Here is a 19,959-nt window from a genome sequence, read left to right on the forward strand (position 1 = left end):
CGAATAATTTTCGAAAGGTAGCAGTGCATGTCAGCATTCTGAAATATCAGGAATTACAATAATGGCTCCGGGGGTCAGTAGGCAACAGAAACAATTATAGGACAGTTACCCAGTTATTCACTCCGGTTAACTTCAAAATTCACCACTTCACAAATTTCATGAGATGGCGGACAGAACGACCGACCTTCAAGGAATCCACGCAAGCAATGAACAGTAGAAAAATTTTGTCTCCGACTCTAATGCGGAGGTCGAAGTGGTCTGTACTTTATAATGAATTGCACTGTGTTATCCGGAAAAAATTTACTTGCACCACGATGTGCTATTTTGGTTACGATGGTGACTGCTGATTGAATTGTACGGCCCACTCCTTAGACTTCCTAAGTTGCCTTTTTCCTACATGGATTCGGAGACATGCTCCGGATCGATGATTTGAGAACGTCTTCAGTATATTTCCCATCGGACGAAGTGGTAGTGTTTGACTTACAGTGCAATAAAATCAAAGATTTGTAGCTAAACCCTACGCTGCGCATCTCTCAGGCTGTTGCTTCCCGTATGAAACATCATGCGCGGATCTTTTTTAGCGCTCTTCGTCGAAAGACGTGTTAATTTACCCACGTCCTGGGGTCGAGCAGTCGAGCTCTCTAAATAACCCTGGAGCCACATCAGCTGGGCACTCTCTATGTTGGAGGTTGAAAACCCATAATGTAGTTCATTTCCTTTCATACTGTGCAGTCATGAGCAATGTGAGATGAAGCAAGGCTTGAGTATTTATTGATTACTCCATAATTAAGTGAGACAAGCCTGAATTTTACCGTTTTCTGACACGTTTTCGTCTACATGCAGAATATCGAAACGTCGGTCTTATATTTAGTACAGAAATAGTGAGAATATTAGTATTGTGCGCATAAAATTCGTTCTATCTCATATTTTGTGGGTGAATAAAAAAATGAAAAAGGCTGTTTGTCAATGCAGTTCTTTCCAAATTTCGCAGCTACATAGCATGCAAATATTATTCGGTGAGCGGGTGAAGAGTTCAAGGTCTCAGCTGCATAGAAGGCGGATATTTTTATTGTAGAGAATAATTTTAAAACACGCAAAAAGGCATGTATGACAGTAAACGCTTTAAGGTTTTTGCTATCATCATAAAAGCCGACAATAAAAATACATTAGACATTTAATATCAGAACAAAGCCTATTTGCAAAAAAACTATTACCCGCAGGAAAAGGAAAACGTCTCAGAGACTCGAAGGAATTCCACCCAACAAAGTGCAACCTCCCCTTTCCCGGAGCAAACAATACATGCCGCTTAGAAAGTGCTGCCACCCGCGACCTGCAGTGACTGTGCTCTTTTCGCTCATCTGCCTGACGCTGCGGTGCCGGGCTGCTGACGGTAGCGCACGAGCCCGGCCCTGACGACGCTATACAGTGGTGGCGCCCCGCGGATGATTTAAGTTCGTTTTAAATGAAGGTTCGATTCCCTGTTATTGTTTTCATTAGAGACTAATTTTATTGTATTCGCATGATGAGGAGTGAGGAGGACTCATGGTAGCCTACGCTCACCGACCATTTTGTTTCAGTTTCAACTCGGATGTAAAGACTGCTAGCATGCAGCGTTCAGTGTCAATGCATGTTTTTTAGTTTCTTGATTGAGATTTATTTTTGGAAGCATATCTTCTGTCTGCGGTGGCAATGAGGCCTTCAGGTGTAGAGGTAATGCGTTATAAATAAGGATGTTCATTTAAATAACAATTTCACTAGAGATGCTTCTTATTCGCAGCTATTGGAAAAATATTGCCCCATTGGTGGTGACTCAAGAATAGTAGACTAAGTATGTATGCGACTAAAAAGCTAAAAAGCAGATCGCCTTCTGTAGAGGTGCCTAATTACGTCACGTAAACATTCAAAGATGACTTCATTCATTGTTCAAAAGTGAAAAGAATTTTGCTTTTTGAACTTCTAATGAATTTCCTTCTGCAAGTATGAAAATTCGTGTGAATGCTGCTACCTTTTGAAAAATAGCTCTGTACATGGCCATCACTCTATTGTTATGGAGTCTTGGAGAATGGTTGAATTTGACCACTAACACTATGAAGAAAACAAAATATGTCGAAACAGCCTATCAGCATGGAAGGGAAAGGCGAAAACAAAACTTTCATACGGGATTGGTCCTTCTCTCTTGTCCCGTCCGTAAGCGCTGTTTCCGCGATTCCCTTCCAAAGTGAACAAACCACCCCTACTCTACCCTCTGTCCGCTTGTTTGAGCAGTTTAGTTTTAGGCTAAATTCACTTGAATGATTTCCACCCCTGTTTCAAGAAATTATAAAATACCGTTAAATGCAGCGCGAAATTTTTTCCAAGCTTAATTTTGCGATGGTTGTCGTACAGACTCAAGATCGATCAATTTCATAACCATTTACGGGCCTTCCACTTACTTCGAAAAGGACATTACAGTCATGTTCACAACTATTTTTGGTAGCGAGTCTCTCCAATATGCAGAGACTTTAAGGGAGTCCATCAAATGTGCAGACAACACATAATCGCATACGCTGTGTAATGCACAAAGCATGCAGTGAACGGGAAGAAAAAAGAAAAAGAAAGATAAACAAAAAAACTCACGGAGGCCATTGGACTCCATCCTCGAAGCGGTGTTGACTGTGTCGCCAAAGAGGCAGTACCTTGGCATCTTAAGGCCGACAATGCCGGCCGCGCAGGGACCTGATTGTAATAGATAAAAAGGAAAATTGAAGCGTTAGTCCGGCTATTACAGTTATATTCACTAAAAGGAATACATGCATTTATTTATATTAATTGATTAAAAATGTGTTCCGTGGCTTAAAAAATAACGTTTATATCGATTCACACAGAAATTTTCCCATGTACAAAATAGCTAAGAACTCGGCTAATGTTTAGAGTTCATTAGAAATGTTTATTATTTAAAGTTTATCGTTCCGTGTTAAGTAGTCAGAAAAAAAAAAACCCAGAAATCTGAAATCGAAAATAGGCCTGGTTGCTTAAAGTAACCACTGGAGATAATTATAACTGGAAGGTATATTTTTTCGCAAACGTTCGCAGAGTAGCTGCTACGACAATTTTACCCACAATTACCGACGCTATTTTTTCAAAGAGAAGAAACCGCGTAGGAGCAATCGTTTCATTAACTTCAAAAAGTTTCCGAGCGCCTTCAAGCTGCATCAGTAAGTTGACTGTCTCGAGGGCTCGGAACACTCAACTTTGAGCGCAGCGAAGAGCAGGTGAATTTCAAGAATTCATCCAAACCAGCAAAATGCCTTTTTTATAATTTACTTCCGCTTCATTTTTTTTTTCTTCTTTCTTGCCAACGATGTCTCGTCTCCCGCTGAAACAATTCCTCACAGAGCGTGTTGCATCAGCTGAACAAACCCTGCTCTTCTCTGGGTTAGAGTAAACATCGCATCACGGGAGCGATGGCCCGCGGCCCTGCGACAGATACACGAGCGGCAAGCACCACTGTCTCGTTGCCTTTACCTCGCTACCCCTAAAGCGACACGCGCCGTTTTCTCCTCTTCTCCGATGCGTCCGTCATTTTCTTTGCGAGCACTTGAAGGCCACAGCTGGGGACCCGTGTGCTAGAGGCGGCAGCAAAGCGCCATAATCGCAGCTCGCACTGGGCAGGAACACGTGTGGCCGCCCGACAAAAGATCTGGAAATGCGCGGGGCGAACAAACGAACACCGAACAGAGAAGAAAAAAAATCGGAAAGAGGACGACAGGAAAGACAAGTGGCTCCGGATATGCGGCTGTCACACGTACGTAGGCCTCGGGTCCAAATGGACACGTCTCAAGGGCGTAGGAGCAAAGACGAGTGAGACGGTATACTGAGAAATCGGAGCGTTGTAAAGAAAGAAGCCGCCTGGTGCTTTATGGTAGCGTAGGCAGACAGACAGAAGGAAGGAAAAGAACGTGCCCTGAGTTGTAGGAAGCCTCTAGGCGGAAGCATTGCTGGCGAAAAAACGCCTATCTGCTCGTGTTTTGCACGTCGGTGAACACGAAGGGTGTCAGGATGCATGCATAGGCCCCTGTGGAATGCTATTCTCTCTTCATAAGTTAAAGAATAGTGAGAATGAAGTTGCGTTCCTTTTTTGGAACTGCTGTGCAGCCTCATAGCCTAGTAAAACACGAATCACCAAACACAAACGCCAACTACATTACTCCTTGCAAGATGTCAAGTAATCAAAACCAGTGCATAGATGTGCAGTGGTAGCGTACAGTACAGGCTGAATCACTGAAACTTTTAATGTCAGATTGCGGTTCTGCTGAAAAGCTCTGCGCTCGCGAGGCTCTTCACGATGTCAGAAGAGCTTGGAAGGAACATAAAAAAAGATTGCGGTACCAAAGAGCATGGAACTCTTCACTTGTCTTCTGGAGTCATTTTTCATGACGCCTTTGACTCGTGTCAGAATCTACACAACACGTGGAACAGTGTTTCGCTTGCGTGCGAATCAGCTAGAATCTCGAGCAAAAATTTTTTGTACCCGCACTGTTATAAAAAAAAAATGGTTTTTAGCAGCAGAGCGCTTGCTCAGTGCACACATGGAATCAAAAGAATCGCTGTTGCCATTTTGTCGCATACATTGAAAGTTAGCTCTTCTCCAGGATTTTGTGCGCACTTTTTATAAGTTTCACCAGTACGTGAGAAGGATTCGCACCAAAGATGTAAAGCAAAGAAAGGAGGGAAAATTTTCCGGTTGGTACGAATCGTGGACGCGTAGAAGTGGAAACCTTCTTCGACGCGTGCCAGAACCTGCATCACGAAAATCGTGGAAGAAGTTCTTTCCAACGAAATTCTTAGCTTTCGCATTCAGCCGCCAGCCCGCGTTACTCTGGCAACAGAAGAGCGTGAACGCAATGTGTGCTTGGCACGCGTTAAATACGTTCCGCTCGCGATCTAATGACCGGCTGCCGGATATACTATTTCCATCGGGAATCGCTTGGCAACAGCGCGCGATGGCCCTCACCTGTGTGGATGCCGATGCGCAGCTTGAGCTGTTCCTGCGGCCGATGGCGAATGGAGAAGGTGCGAACGGTTCGGAGAAGCGCCAGAGACATCCGAGCAATCTCCCGTGCGTGCAGCAAGCCATTTCGAACGGGCAGGCCGGATGCGACCATGTATGCGTCGCCGATGGTCTCCACCTGCGCAGAAAGCATGGTTGGCATGACAACCTAAATGAAAACCCCACGGTGGAAGAAGGGGAGGGAAACACTCGACATATTTGTTCCAGTGCTTCCCTCTCTACCACATACTCATCATTTACATACTATTCCACTGATCCAAGCACTTACACCACAGGTCTATATCAGTCTATTCGAAGTCTATACCACAGGTCACATCATCCAAGGATCGTTTGGTTTGCAGGTATGTATTCCTGGAACGATTTGATTTCGTTGGCGTAGGTATCAGCTCCGCGCTCGGTGTTTAATGCATGGGTGCACTGTAGTCATGCGCACTGGACATTATGAATGCTTCTGCAATGCTTAGAGTTAATACTCGATCAGAAAAATCTAGAGACTTTTCTGTTGCCACAAGAGAATGATTCTGATGTTTTTTTTCTAAAGGAAGCAGAGCTTCTAAGCCAGCTTTAATAGTTCTCATCTACAAAATAAAAACATACCTTGCTCTTGACGCATGATAGCTTGAATGGCTTATGCGCCAAAATACCCAACACAACACAACTAGAGAATGTCTCTGCAATTTTTGCCCACGAACTTGTTGTCACCACATAACTTTTTTCCACCGTCAGAAATTTGTGCCTGACACAGAAAAGTGCTACAGAACGTCTGACTTCAAAACGCTCGCAAAGAATGAAACTGTGGAACTTTAAAATGATATTACACAACGACAGAGTAGTCTGATGTTAAAACAAAACAACAGAATATTTTTTTTTTCGTTTTTGTCTCGCTTCTGATAGTTTTCGACTATACTTTTTTTTTAATATTGATAAACAAAAGCCCAGAACCAGCTTTTATTTAAGCTAAAACTGTAAGCCTATGGGATGGCCAGTTGTGAGATAGTTTGATGACACTCAGACACGCAATATCAGTGGCTGTCAAAAACGGAGCACTTTTACCCGTGCTGACCCCACTGCAGCTTCATGACCACATAATGGCCGTTTTACAAAAAATTAAATCTTCAGGCCGTATACTGAATAAATGCTAGTCAATTATTTTGCCACTGACATATATTTCTCAAATTACGTCAGGGTTCGCAATGACTATAAGCCGCCGTTGTCCTCCTTCGTTATCAAACGCCGTAGTTTTCACTGAGCGATAAGGTAAAAGAATTCAATGGCTTTATTTGGTACGGTATTGTACCGTGTGATATGGTAAAAAATGGCATAGCATAGAATAAGGCAGCATGGTGCAGCTGGGCACTTATGATACGTTGAGAGTACAGTATGGCTTTTTAAGTTATCGTAGTAGGTTGATGAATGGCATGGCATGGTACGGCATCGCTGGGCACTTAGGTTGCGGTAAGTTATGGGCTTCATTGCTAGAAATGGTAGGGCCATTTTCTTAACCTACACCACCTACACTAGTGCAGCAAAAATTCATTATAGGTATAGGAAATTTGCTACACTGGTGTAGCTATTGTTGGTTAAACAAATGTCCCTGGTGTGTTGGGGTGTGGTGCGTTATGTCACGGTAGAGTGTGGCGTCGTGTGCTTATTTATGGTGCCTTGATGTATGGCGTAATGTGGTGTGGTGTGGTGTTGTATTTTGGTGCGGCGCGACACGACGTAGCCTGGCGCGGCGAGGTCAGACAGGGCGAAGCCAGGCGACGTGAAGTGAGTGTAGGTGAGGTGTGTGGTGTGCATAGCCTCTCCCAGTACTATCCTGTACGATATCAACTAGAATGTGAGGTATGGTGTGGCATTATTTACACTGAAATGATACGGTGTGTTGTTATTATTTATTATTTATTTATCATTTATCATTTATCGAACACGTGCATCGCCTTCGTGGCATTACAGCAGGGGGGTAAACACTAAAACACTTGATAGTACAATGAACATACCAAAAAATCATTCATACAGACGTAGCGAACTCATGCACTCAGGACGCGGTAAAATGCTTCGTTTGATGTGAGTGAAACGATTTCATGCGATAGCTCATTCCAAAGGCGAATTGTTCGAAGAAATTATAATACCAGGTGAAGAGGTACAGTTAACTTTCTGAAGCTACAAATGACTGACAAGGGACCATACTTCTCAGAGCTTTGAGACAACTGCGATCACGTGACCTCATTACTTTGCGAGCAAATGCAGATCACAAGGCCATTTTTGCATGCTAGAAAATAGCGAAAAGCACAGTACTAGAAAGAAGTCGACAAAACACAGCCTGCTTAGCGTTTGTTTCTAGTTTTGTGCTTTGCGTGGCCTTTTCTACTTCGCAAAAATGTAGCAACTTGGCCAAGTCACTGCACTGACAGTGTTTTGGCATTTTTCTTCCATCGAAGTGAGGCCCCTCGGCTTGGACTCGCTCCGACCGATGCTGAAATCAATGGTTGAACACCGAAGCCACTAAGCGAGTGGGGCAAGTAAAGTAAGTGGGCGGAAAATACTCCTCCTGAGCAGAGCTTTTGGGTTAACCATTACAAAGCGGCATATGCCAGGCGGTTTAAATCGGGAACTCCAGGTATGAGGTGCGCGCGGTCTGGTAAACACGAGCAGATAACAGAATTTTCAGTTTCTACAGACAGCTGCTGTTTTTAACGGTAATTGTTTCCCGATTCTGCTTAAACCACAAATGTCGTAAGAAATTCATGACGTTGGCGCAAGCTTCTTTTCATACACGCGATTACTCTACTACAAATTTTGATGTCACTACAAAGATGGATACTATTTCTATGCTAGAGGTTATTTCATCACCCTTCCATTCGGCACAGTCATATCACGCTCTGCAGTATGTCTCTCGCATATTGCCCATTAGCTATACGTCCAATATTCCAGATTGGTTTAGGGTAAGGAGAATAGGGATGACTGTTAAAATATACTAACGTGGAGTAATGACTATCGCTCTTTAGGAGGCTATTAGCATGCTCCGCGGTAGCAAAATTTATGAGGCTACGTGGAGACTCGTTCGTCAAGTCTGTAGATGCGCTCAAGAGCACTACGTTCGCCCTTACTTATCGCTGAAATAGCCACGTTAATTAGGCGGCACGCAAAATGCAGAAAAGGGATGCCAAAAGGGGGCTTTAGTCTGCTCGACAACGTTTCTAGAGAACAGCTCATTATCGTATCAGCAAGTGCCGTCATCATTGACACGGATTGAATACGTTCTTCACTCTGTGCGGATGACCGTGAGGGAGGCAGGGTATGTAAAGTGGTGAGGTTGGAACTCGCCCACTTGCCGAAACGAAGAGTTGTCCTCTTTACGAAACCGGGGCCAGCGGCCGGAGGCTTCTGTCTAGGCTCATGTTGACTGTTTGATTTCGAGAATTCCGTCTCCTCTGCACTAGTGCCCTCTGCCCCAAACATCCTATTTACGGATTTCGAACTGGACACTAAAAACAAAATAAAAGAACAGAGCAGCCTCATTTTTATTTGATAATATCCTGGGATAAAATACTGAAATGATATGGTGAACTATATTAGCCTTTCTATAACGTGCTGCAGTGATGCGTCATCGTTTACACAACACATTCCTGCACACGCCTTCAGCAATGACGAGCTATTGAGGCGGGGAACTCGCCCGGCGCCATCCGAATTTCATTTTCGGTATTGACGCTGAAAGAACAAAATACCCCTTTTGGCAAGGAAAAAAAGATGATATATTTGTAGTGGCATCAACGTAACGTACGAAAAAGGATGAGTGAAATGGCAAAGATTATTCACCTTGTAGACATCGTAGTTTTCAATGATTGAGTCGAAGCAAGTATAGAGGTCGTTCAGGAGATCGACCACCTGCAAGAGGAGACAGATTGGAGTCTACACAACGGCGTTACCAACCGTACTCGGTGAACCACGTGCACATTCCAATACACTTGCGGTGGCAGACTAGGAGCTTCACATGTTAGGTTTAGTTTTGAATCCAATCCTGTGAGAACTTTACTCTCGGCACATCAAAGGAAAATCAGCTCGGGAAAATTGCCTCCACATCAACAAAATATATAATTCAGAGTTTCCTTTCGGCCTTAGTAAACTGCCTTTCTAACGGCTTGCCACGCCGGGTATCGATTATAACTTAGACGCCTTCACGTATCGAGTTATATTTTTTTTTTTTTCAATTTCGAAATCATTTCCGAGTGAGCCCAAATGTCATTACGAGATGTAAGGGAGGCAGAAAGAGAGGTATAGGGGAGCAATAGGAAGGAAGGGGGGTATTGAGCCAGACGATACGTTGTCTTGCTTTTTTGTTGTTTACACGCAGCAAAACTTAAAAGTGGAGATCATTGCCTGTTTTAAGAGTTGCACAATGTTTAGGAGACATAGGATTTCTAGGCAATTCCACAGGTAACTACGAAGAAAATATAAGCCCAGATAGTTTCTCCTTGTGTTGAAAATAAGCTGCACAGTTCTACGCCATAAAATTGTTCTTTTTGATTTTGAAGACTCCCTCAGCGAAGTAAATTTGAGGTATTCAAATTCATTTTACATTTGAACGTATTCACAGCCCTTCCATGCTATGCGAAAAGGTTCGACCGATTATGGATCTTGTTTAACCTTCAGTTGTTATTTCTCATTCCAGCGCTCACTAAAAGCAATTGTCGGTGAATAAGGTTTTGACAGTATGATTATATGCAAGGGGAAATGTTCCTTTATATACTGAATCTTTGTTTCAGGTTATTATGAAGTAACACTGTCAGTGTTTTATTTTATCGCTCTCTTTTTCTCTGACAAAGTGTCATGCGTTTATAAACGTCAATAATGAAAATAAATTACATGCATGTATAATAATCTACTACAAAGAAATGTGCTTCGTGTATAAATAAAAACGCCACATTCAACAACATGCACTCTCCCTTTCAAAAGGTAGGGAGCGGGCATTCTGCATGAGGTAATCATACCTGCATCGGCGTACTTTGTGCTGATAATGATGTGAAGCCTACGATGTCGCTGAAGTATATCGTCACATTGTCATATGATTCAGCTGTCACGGATTGTCCCTTAATAAGCTGACTAGCAACAGACCTGTAGCACAAAGGGTACAAAAAAAAAAATATAAAACTGTACATAAAGGAGAAAAAACAAGCCTGCTTTTTCCTGTTACCCCATCATAAAAGTAGGTAAGCAAAGCTAATAGTTATGGTGCAACACAGTAATGCCGCTTGAGGTGATCAGTTGGATGCCATAATTTTCAAAGTAGCATTAAAGATCTTGGTCGGACATAGACATTGCATGGCTCCGTTTTGTGTTTGCTTTCCAGTTGCCGGGCGATGTATTGCTTGCCGGCACTAGCATCCGGAGAATGTATTGGCCGTTGCCGAATAGATTTGATTCATCCTCAGAAGCTAGTTATTATAAAGTTCTGAAACTACTGAAACAGCTTTGATGCTAGTACTGCGAAGAATGTCGAGAAATTATTTGCACTATGATATCTCTCTTTCCCACTCACAAAATAGCCCGACTTGTGTGCTGCTGCAAAGCAGTGATTCTAGTATGCATATTGACAATAGAAGGAACCAACCACAGCTCTCCACTGCACCTTCGTTGCGTTGTCTATACTGATCACAAGTCGAACTTTTAAGTGAAAAGTCGGAAAGAGTGTATTGCCGCAATTCTTTCAGAATCTTTATATCCCGCTGCTTTACATTGAAATTTCCCGTCAGCCCTTACGTCAACAGGCGCTAAATATGTTCTTCCGCACCTTTGGACTCATGGAGAAAATTTCATGCCCTGCCACATGAAAGGGATTTATGCATGTTAACTGAAATCAGAATCTGATATTGCTGGCGAATAAGCACGCTAGAGCATTAGTCAATTATTTACTGCAGGTGGTCGAGCATACCTGTAAAGGTATGCAACTATTACTTTTTTTACGTGTAAAATTAAAATTTCAACTTTCGTGATGAGAGCAGAAGCTTCGTCTAGGGTCATTTTCATTCCCAATTGATGCTTTATTTATTGTCAGTTGTGGGCCTTAAGTAAACGAAAATCAGTAAATGATACGTGTATGAGCTATTTGCAATTTTTTAGGAGCTTAATACCATTAGGCAGCAGCCATGCATGCAGTATTTGTAAACTCTATAAAAAAAAACATCACCTTCTCCTCTTTTGCTTTGCTGAAAGCGGATCTGGCTCCTTAGGTGCCATGAAAATGAAAACCTGAAATTTTCTTTGTTTACAATATTTTTTGCTAAAAAAACTGTTCTTTACGTTAACATAGAAATTAAAAAATAACCTAACATGCTCTTCCAAAATCTCTCATTCATTAACGTTTCTAGCAGCAAAAAAAAAAATCATAAGAACACGCTAATCAAGGTTAATGTATCACCGCATGAAACAGTTCCCCTGTCTATCAATAAAGAGGCATTTATCAATAAACAATAAGCAGTAACATGCCGTGTAGAAATTATCTCCAGAACAAAGACATCAGAAAACAAGCTGCCATTACTCCAGAATCGATGCAATCATACGCGTAGATGCTCGATGACTTTCTTGGAAAAAAAAAAAAAAGTAATCAGAATCCGACTCCGCACTTGCAAAAGTTTTCATCTGGCCTTATACATTTTCTCACTATACCCTGCCCTATGTTAATGTCCAGATTTTTTATTATTCGTGTACAGCTTGAGGAGAAAGTGAAGGCGAAGGAGGTTCTTTTGTCAGAACGAATCTCTCAATAGGAAGGGCAGTATCCGGTCTTTGTCATACAATGTAGACATATGGCGAATGATACCCATGGCATTGCGAATCTCCTAATTGACACTCAGGTAACAAAGTTATTACCACAGTAGAGAGAAATCAATCTTTCCTGGTAGAAAGCCGTTCACGATTTTGACCGCTATCTCTTGGGATTAATTGTAAAAACCAGACTACATGATATCATTCCGGGGCTCACTGCTAATACTTGCATTGAACATGAATGCGATGACCAAATTGACGATAATACCTAGGTGTTTTATAAGACAGCCAGAATATTGGGAACTTTTGCGTTTTTTATAAACAAGGTTTCCCATTTCGCTCCTCAGTTTTGCTCTAATATTGACATCTTCGTGGCAGAGTTGAGAATGACCTAATAACTGAAAGTTAATTTCTCGGACTACATAACTCATTACATAAAATGTAAAGCGCACTTTCAAGATAGAAATAGCCCGCAGTATCTATGGGGGACCAGTGATCCATGCCCAATGGGCATGACGCACGAAGAGTTAGAGCCACGTAAGACAGTTCAGAGCTTACCGAGGTAGAAGCTGGTATAAAAGTTCTTCGGCTTTTCTCTTCTCCTCAAGATAGCTTGCTGTCCTCTCTTCAACTAACTTTTCCAGATTGTTAGCGTATTGCTCCATTCGTGATAGGAGATTGTCGAGAATATTCACGCCTTGCCGCTCTCTGGAAGGGGGAAAAGACAACTGTTTATTCACTGAAGCATCAGGTGATTATAAATAGGGATGGGTGTCATGGTAATAAACAACTTAATTGAGATGCTCTTAATGAGGCTATATGTTGCCTCTAGGCATTCTCTTGAATGCGCCATTCCTTGTATCCATGCAGGTGGTACCGAAAAATTGCGAACTGCATTTTTTCATAAAGTGTGCTTCTGTGACAGATATTCACTCATTCCTTACGATAAAAAAAAAAAAAGAAACAAATTACCAAAGCTATTTTAACCGGCCCAGTGCAATAATCCGCACCAGCTGGTTGGGACTATTTGGACCATAGGTCCGGAGTGACAGTCCTGTTCTGGAATCTCACAGGCCTTTTCCTTGTTGGCGTCTCGAAGTCCTGATTTGGCCTCTTTGCGCTAAAATGTAATGTAGCTTTCTTTTGTGATCATTTTGTCGATCGCGTTTCCGGCACCGTTTACGGAATCCACTCCTATACTGCATGACACAGTTTCACTATTCTTTTAGCCGGAAGCCAGAATGCGGTAAAAAAGTACACCGCAAGAGTACTGCCGCAAAAGCTACAAATTAGTTCTGCTGTAGTGGGACTTAATGCGAAAGTCGTGACTACGCAGCGTTTCACTCGTGCTTTCATCAAAGTGCCTTTAGCTTCCAACCAAATGTTCAGCGATCCTTCTCTCTAGCTCGTTCAAACACTGCGCTAGCCGTTCCTTCCCCTCTGCTTCACGACGATGAGACCCCTTCGAATTTTGCGCCTGTCACCATGGCAACCGTGTGTCCCTGAGGAGAAATATTGACGGGTGGGCTTTACTTCACTGGCCATGTAATAGTTATCTGGAACTACAAGAAGGGAGACTATATATTGCGGCCTTTCTCTCAAAAACTGTGAGTTCCATGGTGGTAGACAATAAAAATGCATTCAGCTATAATTTCAGTATGTTAGCAATAAAGCGCATCATATTAATGTTATATCCCAACCAAACACCAAATTTATTATCATTTCCATCGATTCACAATCGTTCAAAATGACATTTGCTTGCTGCCACATGGCGTGACAGCGTGGCGTGACATGGTCCATAGGGTCACGAAGAGTCGGACACGACTGAACGCCTGAACTGAACTGAACTGAACATGAGAAAATATAATGATCGATGAAAACGACATTCGATATAGAATGAAGTCGAGGAATTGATTCGAGTGCGTTAAACGAAGAAATGTGTTCTCTCGACACCAAAGACTCGATGAGAATATACACGCAAAATAAAATACAAAAGGGCGACAAGCACAACAATACTACTCTGCACTTATAATTTTGTAGCTAGTCGTTAAATTACATAGTCATTGAATTTTATGAAACATGCCAAAATAGTATCGCAAAAGAAGACACTGCCGCTCTCGCTACCAGCCAACCCGTAGCAACTGCACTCGGCATGAGTGGCACCGGCCTCGCTTGTCGCAGTCCGTTGGCTCCGGCACTACGGATCCCTTTCGCCACTGTCAGAAAAGCCTGCTGAAATCGTTTGATCTAAAGGAATATCACAAAATAAGCCTTACGGAGAAATGCTGATACGCCATGAATTTCTAGTAATAGAGTCAAATGCAATACTAGTAATTTTCTGCCCAAAGGCCCCGTAGCAGCTTCCTCCCATGTGGCGCAACTGATCCGATCTCGCACTCTAGCTCCCTAGATAAGGCGTCGCCGAAAGTACACCTTCCGTTTACTGTGAGACAGTTTATGAGACAACTGAACTGATAGTAAGGCGATTCTAGGAATAGGTAATTTACTATTTCCAAAACGCAGTCCGCTGAGCGTTCTATCCGAAAAGGTTAGACCTAGTGACGGCCAGGGCGCCGTGCACGGCCAGAGCAACGTCTTCCGCCGCTCTCGCGGCCAGAACCGTTGCAGTAAGCTCGCGGCATCCGGAGATAATAAGCGCGATTCGGTAAGCGCCCGTGATAATGCAAGCTGGGGCTATGGCACGGCCTACCCGGCCGAAGGCGTTTCACTCGTGGACAAAATTGGCGGGCACAAAACGCTACATGCTGTTCGGGCTGTATGAATCGCTCTCAGCTGACGTGGTGGTATATGCTGCCGGTGGGTGTGAGCTAGCAAAAACGAGGCGTTTCATAAATCATTTTCGCCATTTGCTATCGCGGCGTAACGAACGTGTAGGCTCGATAAGTCGCCTGAATCAATGAGAGGCTTCCATTCTACAGGGAGCGTGCCCTTTCTTACTCGGCTGTCCGATTAGCCTGTTTATCTTGCCGTGCTTCGTCGTCGTGACTTGTGCTAGTCACCGAACTCAGCCGGATAATTTATGTGAGCGGGCAGAATGCTACACAGTGCGAAATTGGACGCCACGTGGTCTGTTCCAAAACGGCTGTGAATCGATTTGTCCGCCTTAACTGCGCTGAAGGCAGGCGAATTCTTGATGAGAAGTGCGGAGACAACTCTGGAGCTAATGAAGAACGTAGAGATCTCCCTAAACTGACAGGTGTATTCGTCAATTCAAAGGAAATACATGGCGCAGGAACTTATCACCGTCAAGAAAAAGAGGAAGGCCAAACTATGAAGTCATGAAGAGCTATGTTGTGTCTCAAAATATGTGTTTCTCCAAGAGGCAGCGGCGTTTGCAATTGAAGTTCTTGCAAGCCGCACGGCAGTGGACGGGAACCAAGAGGGGAGCATAGTGAAGAGCAACCGTTCGACGGTAGCGTTGCTTCATCCTGTGGGACCAGCACTGACGTCTTTGGGGCCGCCTAACTACAGGTGTGTGAAAATTATTTTTTTTTCTGCGCCACCTAATAAGGCGAAGATTGTAAGAGAAGGAGAGGTAGTGTTACAATTTGCGGTTTTACCGTGTTTATCCTTCTATCTAAAAATAGACGACTGTCCCCATCTTGTGGTGGCAACAAGTTCTTTTGCAACTGCATGTACCGTCCTAGCAGTGTCCCGCCACGGTAACCGGTAGTGGAAGCGGCTGAGTGGTCTCCTACAGTTTGGCTGCCGAAAAAACTGCGTCTGGCCCAAGTTTTCGGGCTAGCCAGAAAGCATATTGAGGATAGCGAAATGCGAGTATCTCGGAGACAGGCGCACGCTGATAGTGCTCCTATGCAGCTGTTTGTTTTGTTTGTTTTGTGGGGTTTACCGTCCCAAAGCGACTCAGGCTATGAGAGACGCCGTAGTGGAGGACTCCGGAAATTTCGACCACCTGGGGTTCTTTACCGTGCACTGACCTTGCACAGCACGCGGGCGCCTTGCTTTTCGCCTCCATCGGAAAGCGGCCGTTGAGGCCTGGCACAGTTAACGCAGTCCCTTCCCACGTGGTAGCATATCGGTACGTACTACAACGTCCAGGAATAAAAAAATACAGCACTGCGTTAAAGTCTACTTGAGAGCGAAAATGGCGAAAACCACATTACAAGACTTTTTACTAACCGCACCTTCATTGTCATCCCTCATATCATATTGATATTGTCATTATCAAGTAAATGCACTGCCATAGTCATTGTCACTAACATCATTATTATTATCGCTGACGACATTGTCGTTGCGATCACTACTGTTATCCTCACGCTAGCAAGAATTACGGTCGGTTTATCACGAGCCCGGTGTGGCTGAGTGTTTTGAGTGCTCTGCTAGTGATCGGAGGGGTAGTTGTTCTGTTTCCGGTGGAGACTTCGTGCGAACATTTCCTGTGGACATTTCCGCAGCCCACAAGCCCAGAAAGACACTCGCCTTAAAGTTTTACGAGATGCCAGAGCCCTGTTCGGAAAAGCGCCTTTGCGACGTAAGCGGCGCCATGTTTCCGTCACGACTGTCAGCGCATTCCAATCGTCCGACTCTGTTTTCTTGTTTTGCGATATCGAAGAGCTTATTTTTGGACGACTTGGATTCGTATCCTAATTTCTGATTGGATCATGACGTCATGGTTCTTAGACCATCTATTCATACTCATCCTTCGTGTATTCAGAAAGCTTCGATCACCGACTGGTATACGCGGTAAGTCAAAGCGGCTGTGGGATAACTCGAAACATGGGAGCTCGCTTGCCCGCCTGGCCATCGTTTCGCGTGAGACGGTGCCTTTTGCTTCTTCGGGCGCTGAAAGCGCTTTCTGCTGCTCGCGCTCGCCGGCAGCCATGCCGGCCATCGTGTTCGGCCAATCGACTGCGATGACGTCGAGCGTTCACGATGTGCGCAGAGTTCACATCACGTCTTTTCTGGGAGACGTCATTCCGCTATGCTGCTTTTTTCCCTCTTATACTAATCATTCATAGCTTCTTGCATTGGATGACGGACTGGTGTTCGCGAACTACCTTCTGCAGTCAAAAGCAATTTTCGAAGATATCTTGGAGAGCCATTTGAACTGATCTGATATGTCTTTCCGTAGATAGATGACGCTAGTGGAAACTGCGCGTCTAGAGTCGAAGAACATGCCGCCATATGATGGACGGACGCCTTGTGCGCAGTGCATGCGGCATACGTTATTTTGATTCATTGATTGGGCGATGGTTGGTCGTGAGATTTATTGACTGATGATTAGAAAGTAGTGACTGGTGATTAGTGATTGAATCCAGCATAAATTACACGGTAATTGTCGCTAGTTTGAACATGTGATAGAATCCGTGGCTGGCAATCGGGTGAAATTGTCATCGGGCATTGTACCAGAAGCGTGTAACAATCTGTGGGTTTCGTTTGACGGTGTTTCTTCTCGTGATAGTGGTGCTCGACTACCAATGAGACTTCGTAAGATGGATACCGAGGATTCTGTCGGGCGTAGAGCACTCAGTATGAGGCAGCTAAACGGTTTAAGCGAAGGCGGGACTATAAGCTACAAGCATTAGTTGTGGGCCAATTAATGGGCACGCTTTCGCGTGTACTCTTAAGGAGAAGCTTAAGCGTCCCTCTAAGTATTCTGCCTCCATATATAAAAATGCGAGAGTAAATTGAAACGTGATACAAAGTTTTCGCACTTAAAACATTTGCCAATAGATAAGGCGAATACCAATTGACAATCTGGGCACCCTCCGAATCCAAGAAGGTGGAAGATGTAGAAGTTTAGAGACTTAGTGTCGCGGTCCATTAAGAACTCCGTATCTAAACCCAAATCGACCACAGAAACAGTTGTTCTGTTTTTTGGTGCAAGACTCTTTGCTGCTGCTGACCGATTGGAATTCACCATTAGACAAGTCACCATCTACGCCAATCACGCTTGCCCAACGGCATGGCATTGAGCAGTCGAAGGAACGGGAAGCACATGGGCCGCCAATTGTTGTTTCTTGGCTTCCCAAGAGAATGCCTGTTTGCATTCCCAACGTGAGACGTCATTTTCGTCAAGGTCAGTAATATTTTATTTTGTTCATTCTTTCGGTGGCCAAAGCAGTCATCGCACGCAGCGACCTCCGAGCGCAGAGCGCGTACTCATCGGAGTGTGACAGCGTGACGGCCACCTTGAGACGCATGCATCTCAAACAATGATACACTGCCAGTTTTCCCAAATTGCGCAAATACTTGCTATATACAATGTTTTTTGTTCAGCAGTATGTCTGTTTTATGCATACGTTGTGCGCCATGGATGCTGGTGATGATGATGGACTGTAGCAGTGTTCTACTGCATGCAAGTACGCGTATAAACATTGTTCGTTAAAGCCTCAAGGCCACGGCGTCAGCATCTCGGCGGTGTAAGCTGACATTAAAGATGCACAGAAAAGCTCTCAAAGATCTGACAGGTCAGAAATATACTTGACCTTTGCACAAAGGCTTTGAATTTTGGGTGTGCCCTAATTGCCCGACTAGACTCCTCCAAGAAGATCATACGGCCTAGGAATTCAGGATTTAATCTCAGTCCTCGATGCCCCCCCCCCCCCCCTCCCCCCAGTTAGGAGCGTCAAAATATTGCCCCCACGTAAAGTTAATCGCTGTATTCTAGTCGACATTAAAAGTCTGCTGCTGTTATCAAAATGCGAACTCAATGCGCGGAACGAGTTGCGTATAAGAGTTTCCTTCAGGGTCTCTGCTGGAGCATGTTTGCGTTCCGCGGGTCGATCGCGATGTGGCAGCTGTGGAACGGATTCAGTTGTTCCGGAGCGCACTTGACACCCCACTCCAAATCGACCAGTGGAAATCTCCCGGTACCGCGTATTTGCCCCTCGACTCTAATGCTGCCAGTAACCCTCGCGCTGCTCCATCGTGACGAGCATCCCTTTTGGAAATGGAGATTCCCGAGCACTTTAAGCCACTGAATACGCTGACGTCTGGCGAGGAGGAGGAGGAAGATGAGAAGGAAAGACAGGGAGGATGTCTGACGAGAGAGAAGTTGTGCATCTATAGGCTGTTTTTCTCAACAGCTGTCTTGCTTTCTACACTTGGTGCAGTGAGAAGAGAATTGTTGTGTACGGTGCATTTTATTTCCAGCTGTACTTATGTATAGCGGCCCCTTTAATTTCCTGCCACTGACAACAACCAGAGAGTTGGAAATTTCTTTCCATCGATTCCATTTTTTCCTCGGTAGCTGCTGCTTGTGGCGCTTGGGTTCAGCGCATTTTCCACAGAACATTTTCAGGAGTGTCTTACAGCGTGGCTGAATGTGGGAACGAGGCAAGAGGAGAAGTGGAAGAAGAAACTCGCTCAGAATGCTCGTCTCGCGATCCGTTCAATTGCAATTACGCTCTCAACCGCTGCCGATCGACAATGGCACAGCGATGGCAGCCCAAGTATTTGGCGGTCTTTTGCAACGTGCTCTAAAAAGCCTTGCAACAGGTGCAGAGTTTCACTTCCCGGACTGAGTTTCCAGCGAAAGGATCATAATCCGTTGTTTTTTTCTTGCCCAGTATTGCCGCTAGAAATCATCTGAAGTTTCAGACTAAGGACACGGTTGCCTGATTTAGGAAGCCTGAACAAGATGCGGATGCCGATTTTTATGGCGTACATTATCATTTCAGGTTGCCAAGCGACGAAACGATTCCACGCTTGTGTATCTGGCACTGCTTCCAAAGAACGTCTGTCTGTTCTGTGTTTTCATAAGGACTCTCAATTGCTTAGAATGCTGGATGTTTTACGCAGCTTCAGCTAAGGAGTAAAAGAAAGCGGTTCACCACAACTGGGAGACACTAAATACAGTCGGTATATATATCCTTCTCCATCACGGTGCTGTTAGATTATCTTTTATAATGCACTTAAATAATTAATTGCCCGAGATAAAATATGCAAATTAAAATCAGTTCAGCGTGAACTGATATGCACTTATCAACAGGTATTTATTCGTTGATGTGGGTTTATAAATAACCTCTACTGTTGTTTTCTTCCAGCGTACCTCCGACGTAGTCGTTTATGTATTTATTTTTTTTGTTGAGGGGGGGGGGGGGGGGGGGGGGGGGGGGGGGGGAAGATTTCATGAAAGTCTACGAAATATGAATATATGT

The 19,959-nt window shown here is 44.1% G+C and overlaps 1 protein-coding gene across 1 annotated transcript in view; it reads right to left on the reverse strand.

Annotated features, from left to right (window-relative positions):
• Positions 1 to 19,959, reverse strand: part of LOC146186017 (atrial natriuretic peptide receptor 1-like) — a 199,133-nt gene that overhangs the window by 6,312 nt on the left and 172,862 nt on the right. Inside the window, exons 16-20 of the mRNA XM_084607972.1 lie at positions 12,374 to 12,523; positions 10,042 to 10,165; positions 8,870 to 8,938; positions 4,994 to 5,168; positions 2,617 to 2,715 (exon numbers count right to left, since the gene is read on the reverse strand). Of these exons, the coding sequence (XP_084464098.1) occupies positions 2,617 to 2,715; positions 4,994 to 5,168; positions 8,870 to 8,938; positions 10,042 to 10,165; positions 12,374 to 12,523 (617 nt within the window). The remainder of the gene's footprint in view (positions 1 to 2,616; positions 2,716 to 4,993; positions 5,169 to 8,869; positions 8,939 to 10,041; positions 10,166 to 12,373; positions 12,524 to 19,959) is intronic.

Source organism: Amblyomma maculatum, chromosome 6 (genome assembly GCF_055883805.1).
Source record: "Amblyomma maculatum isolate TAMU_Amacu chromosome 6, ASM5588380v1, whole genome shotgun sequence".
Classification (NCBI taxonomy): domain Eukaryota; kingdom Metazoa; phylum Arthropoda; class Arachnida; order Ixodida; family Ixodidae; genus Amblyomma; species Amblyomma maculatum.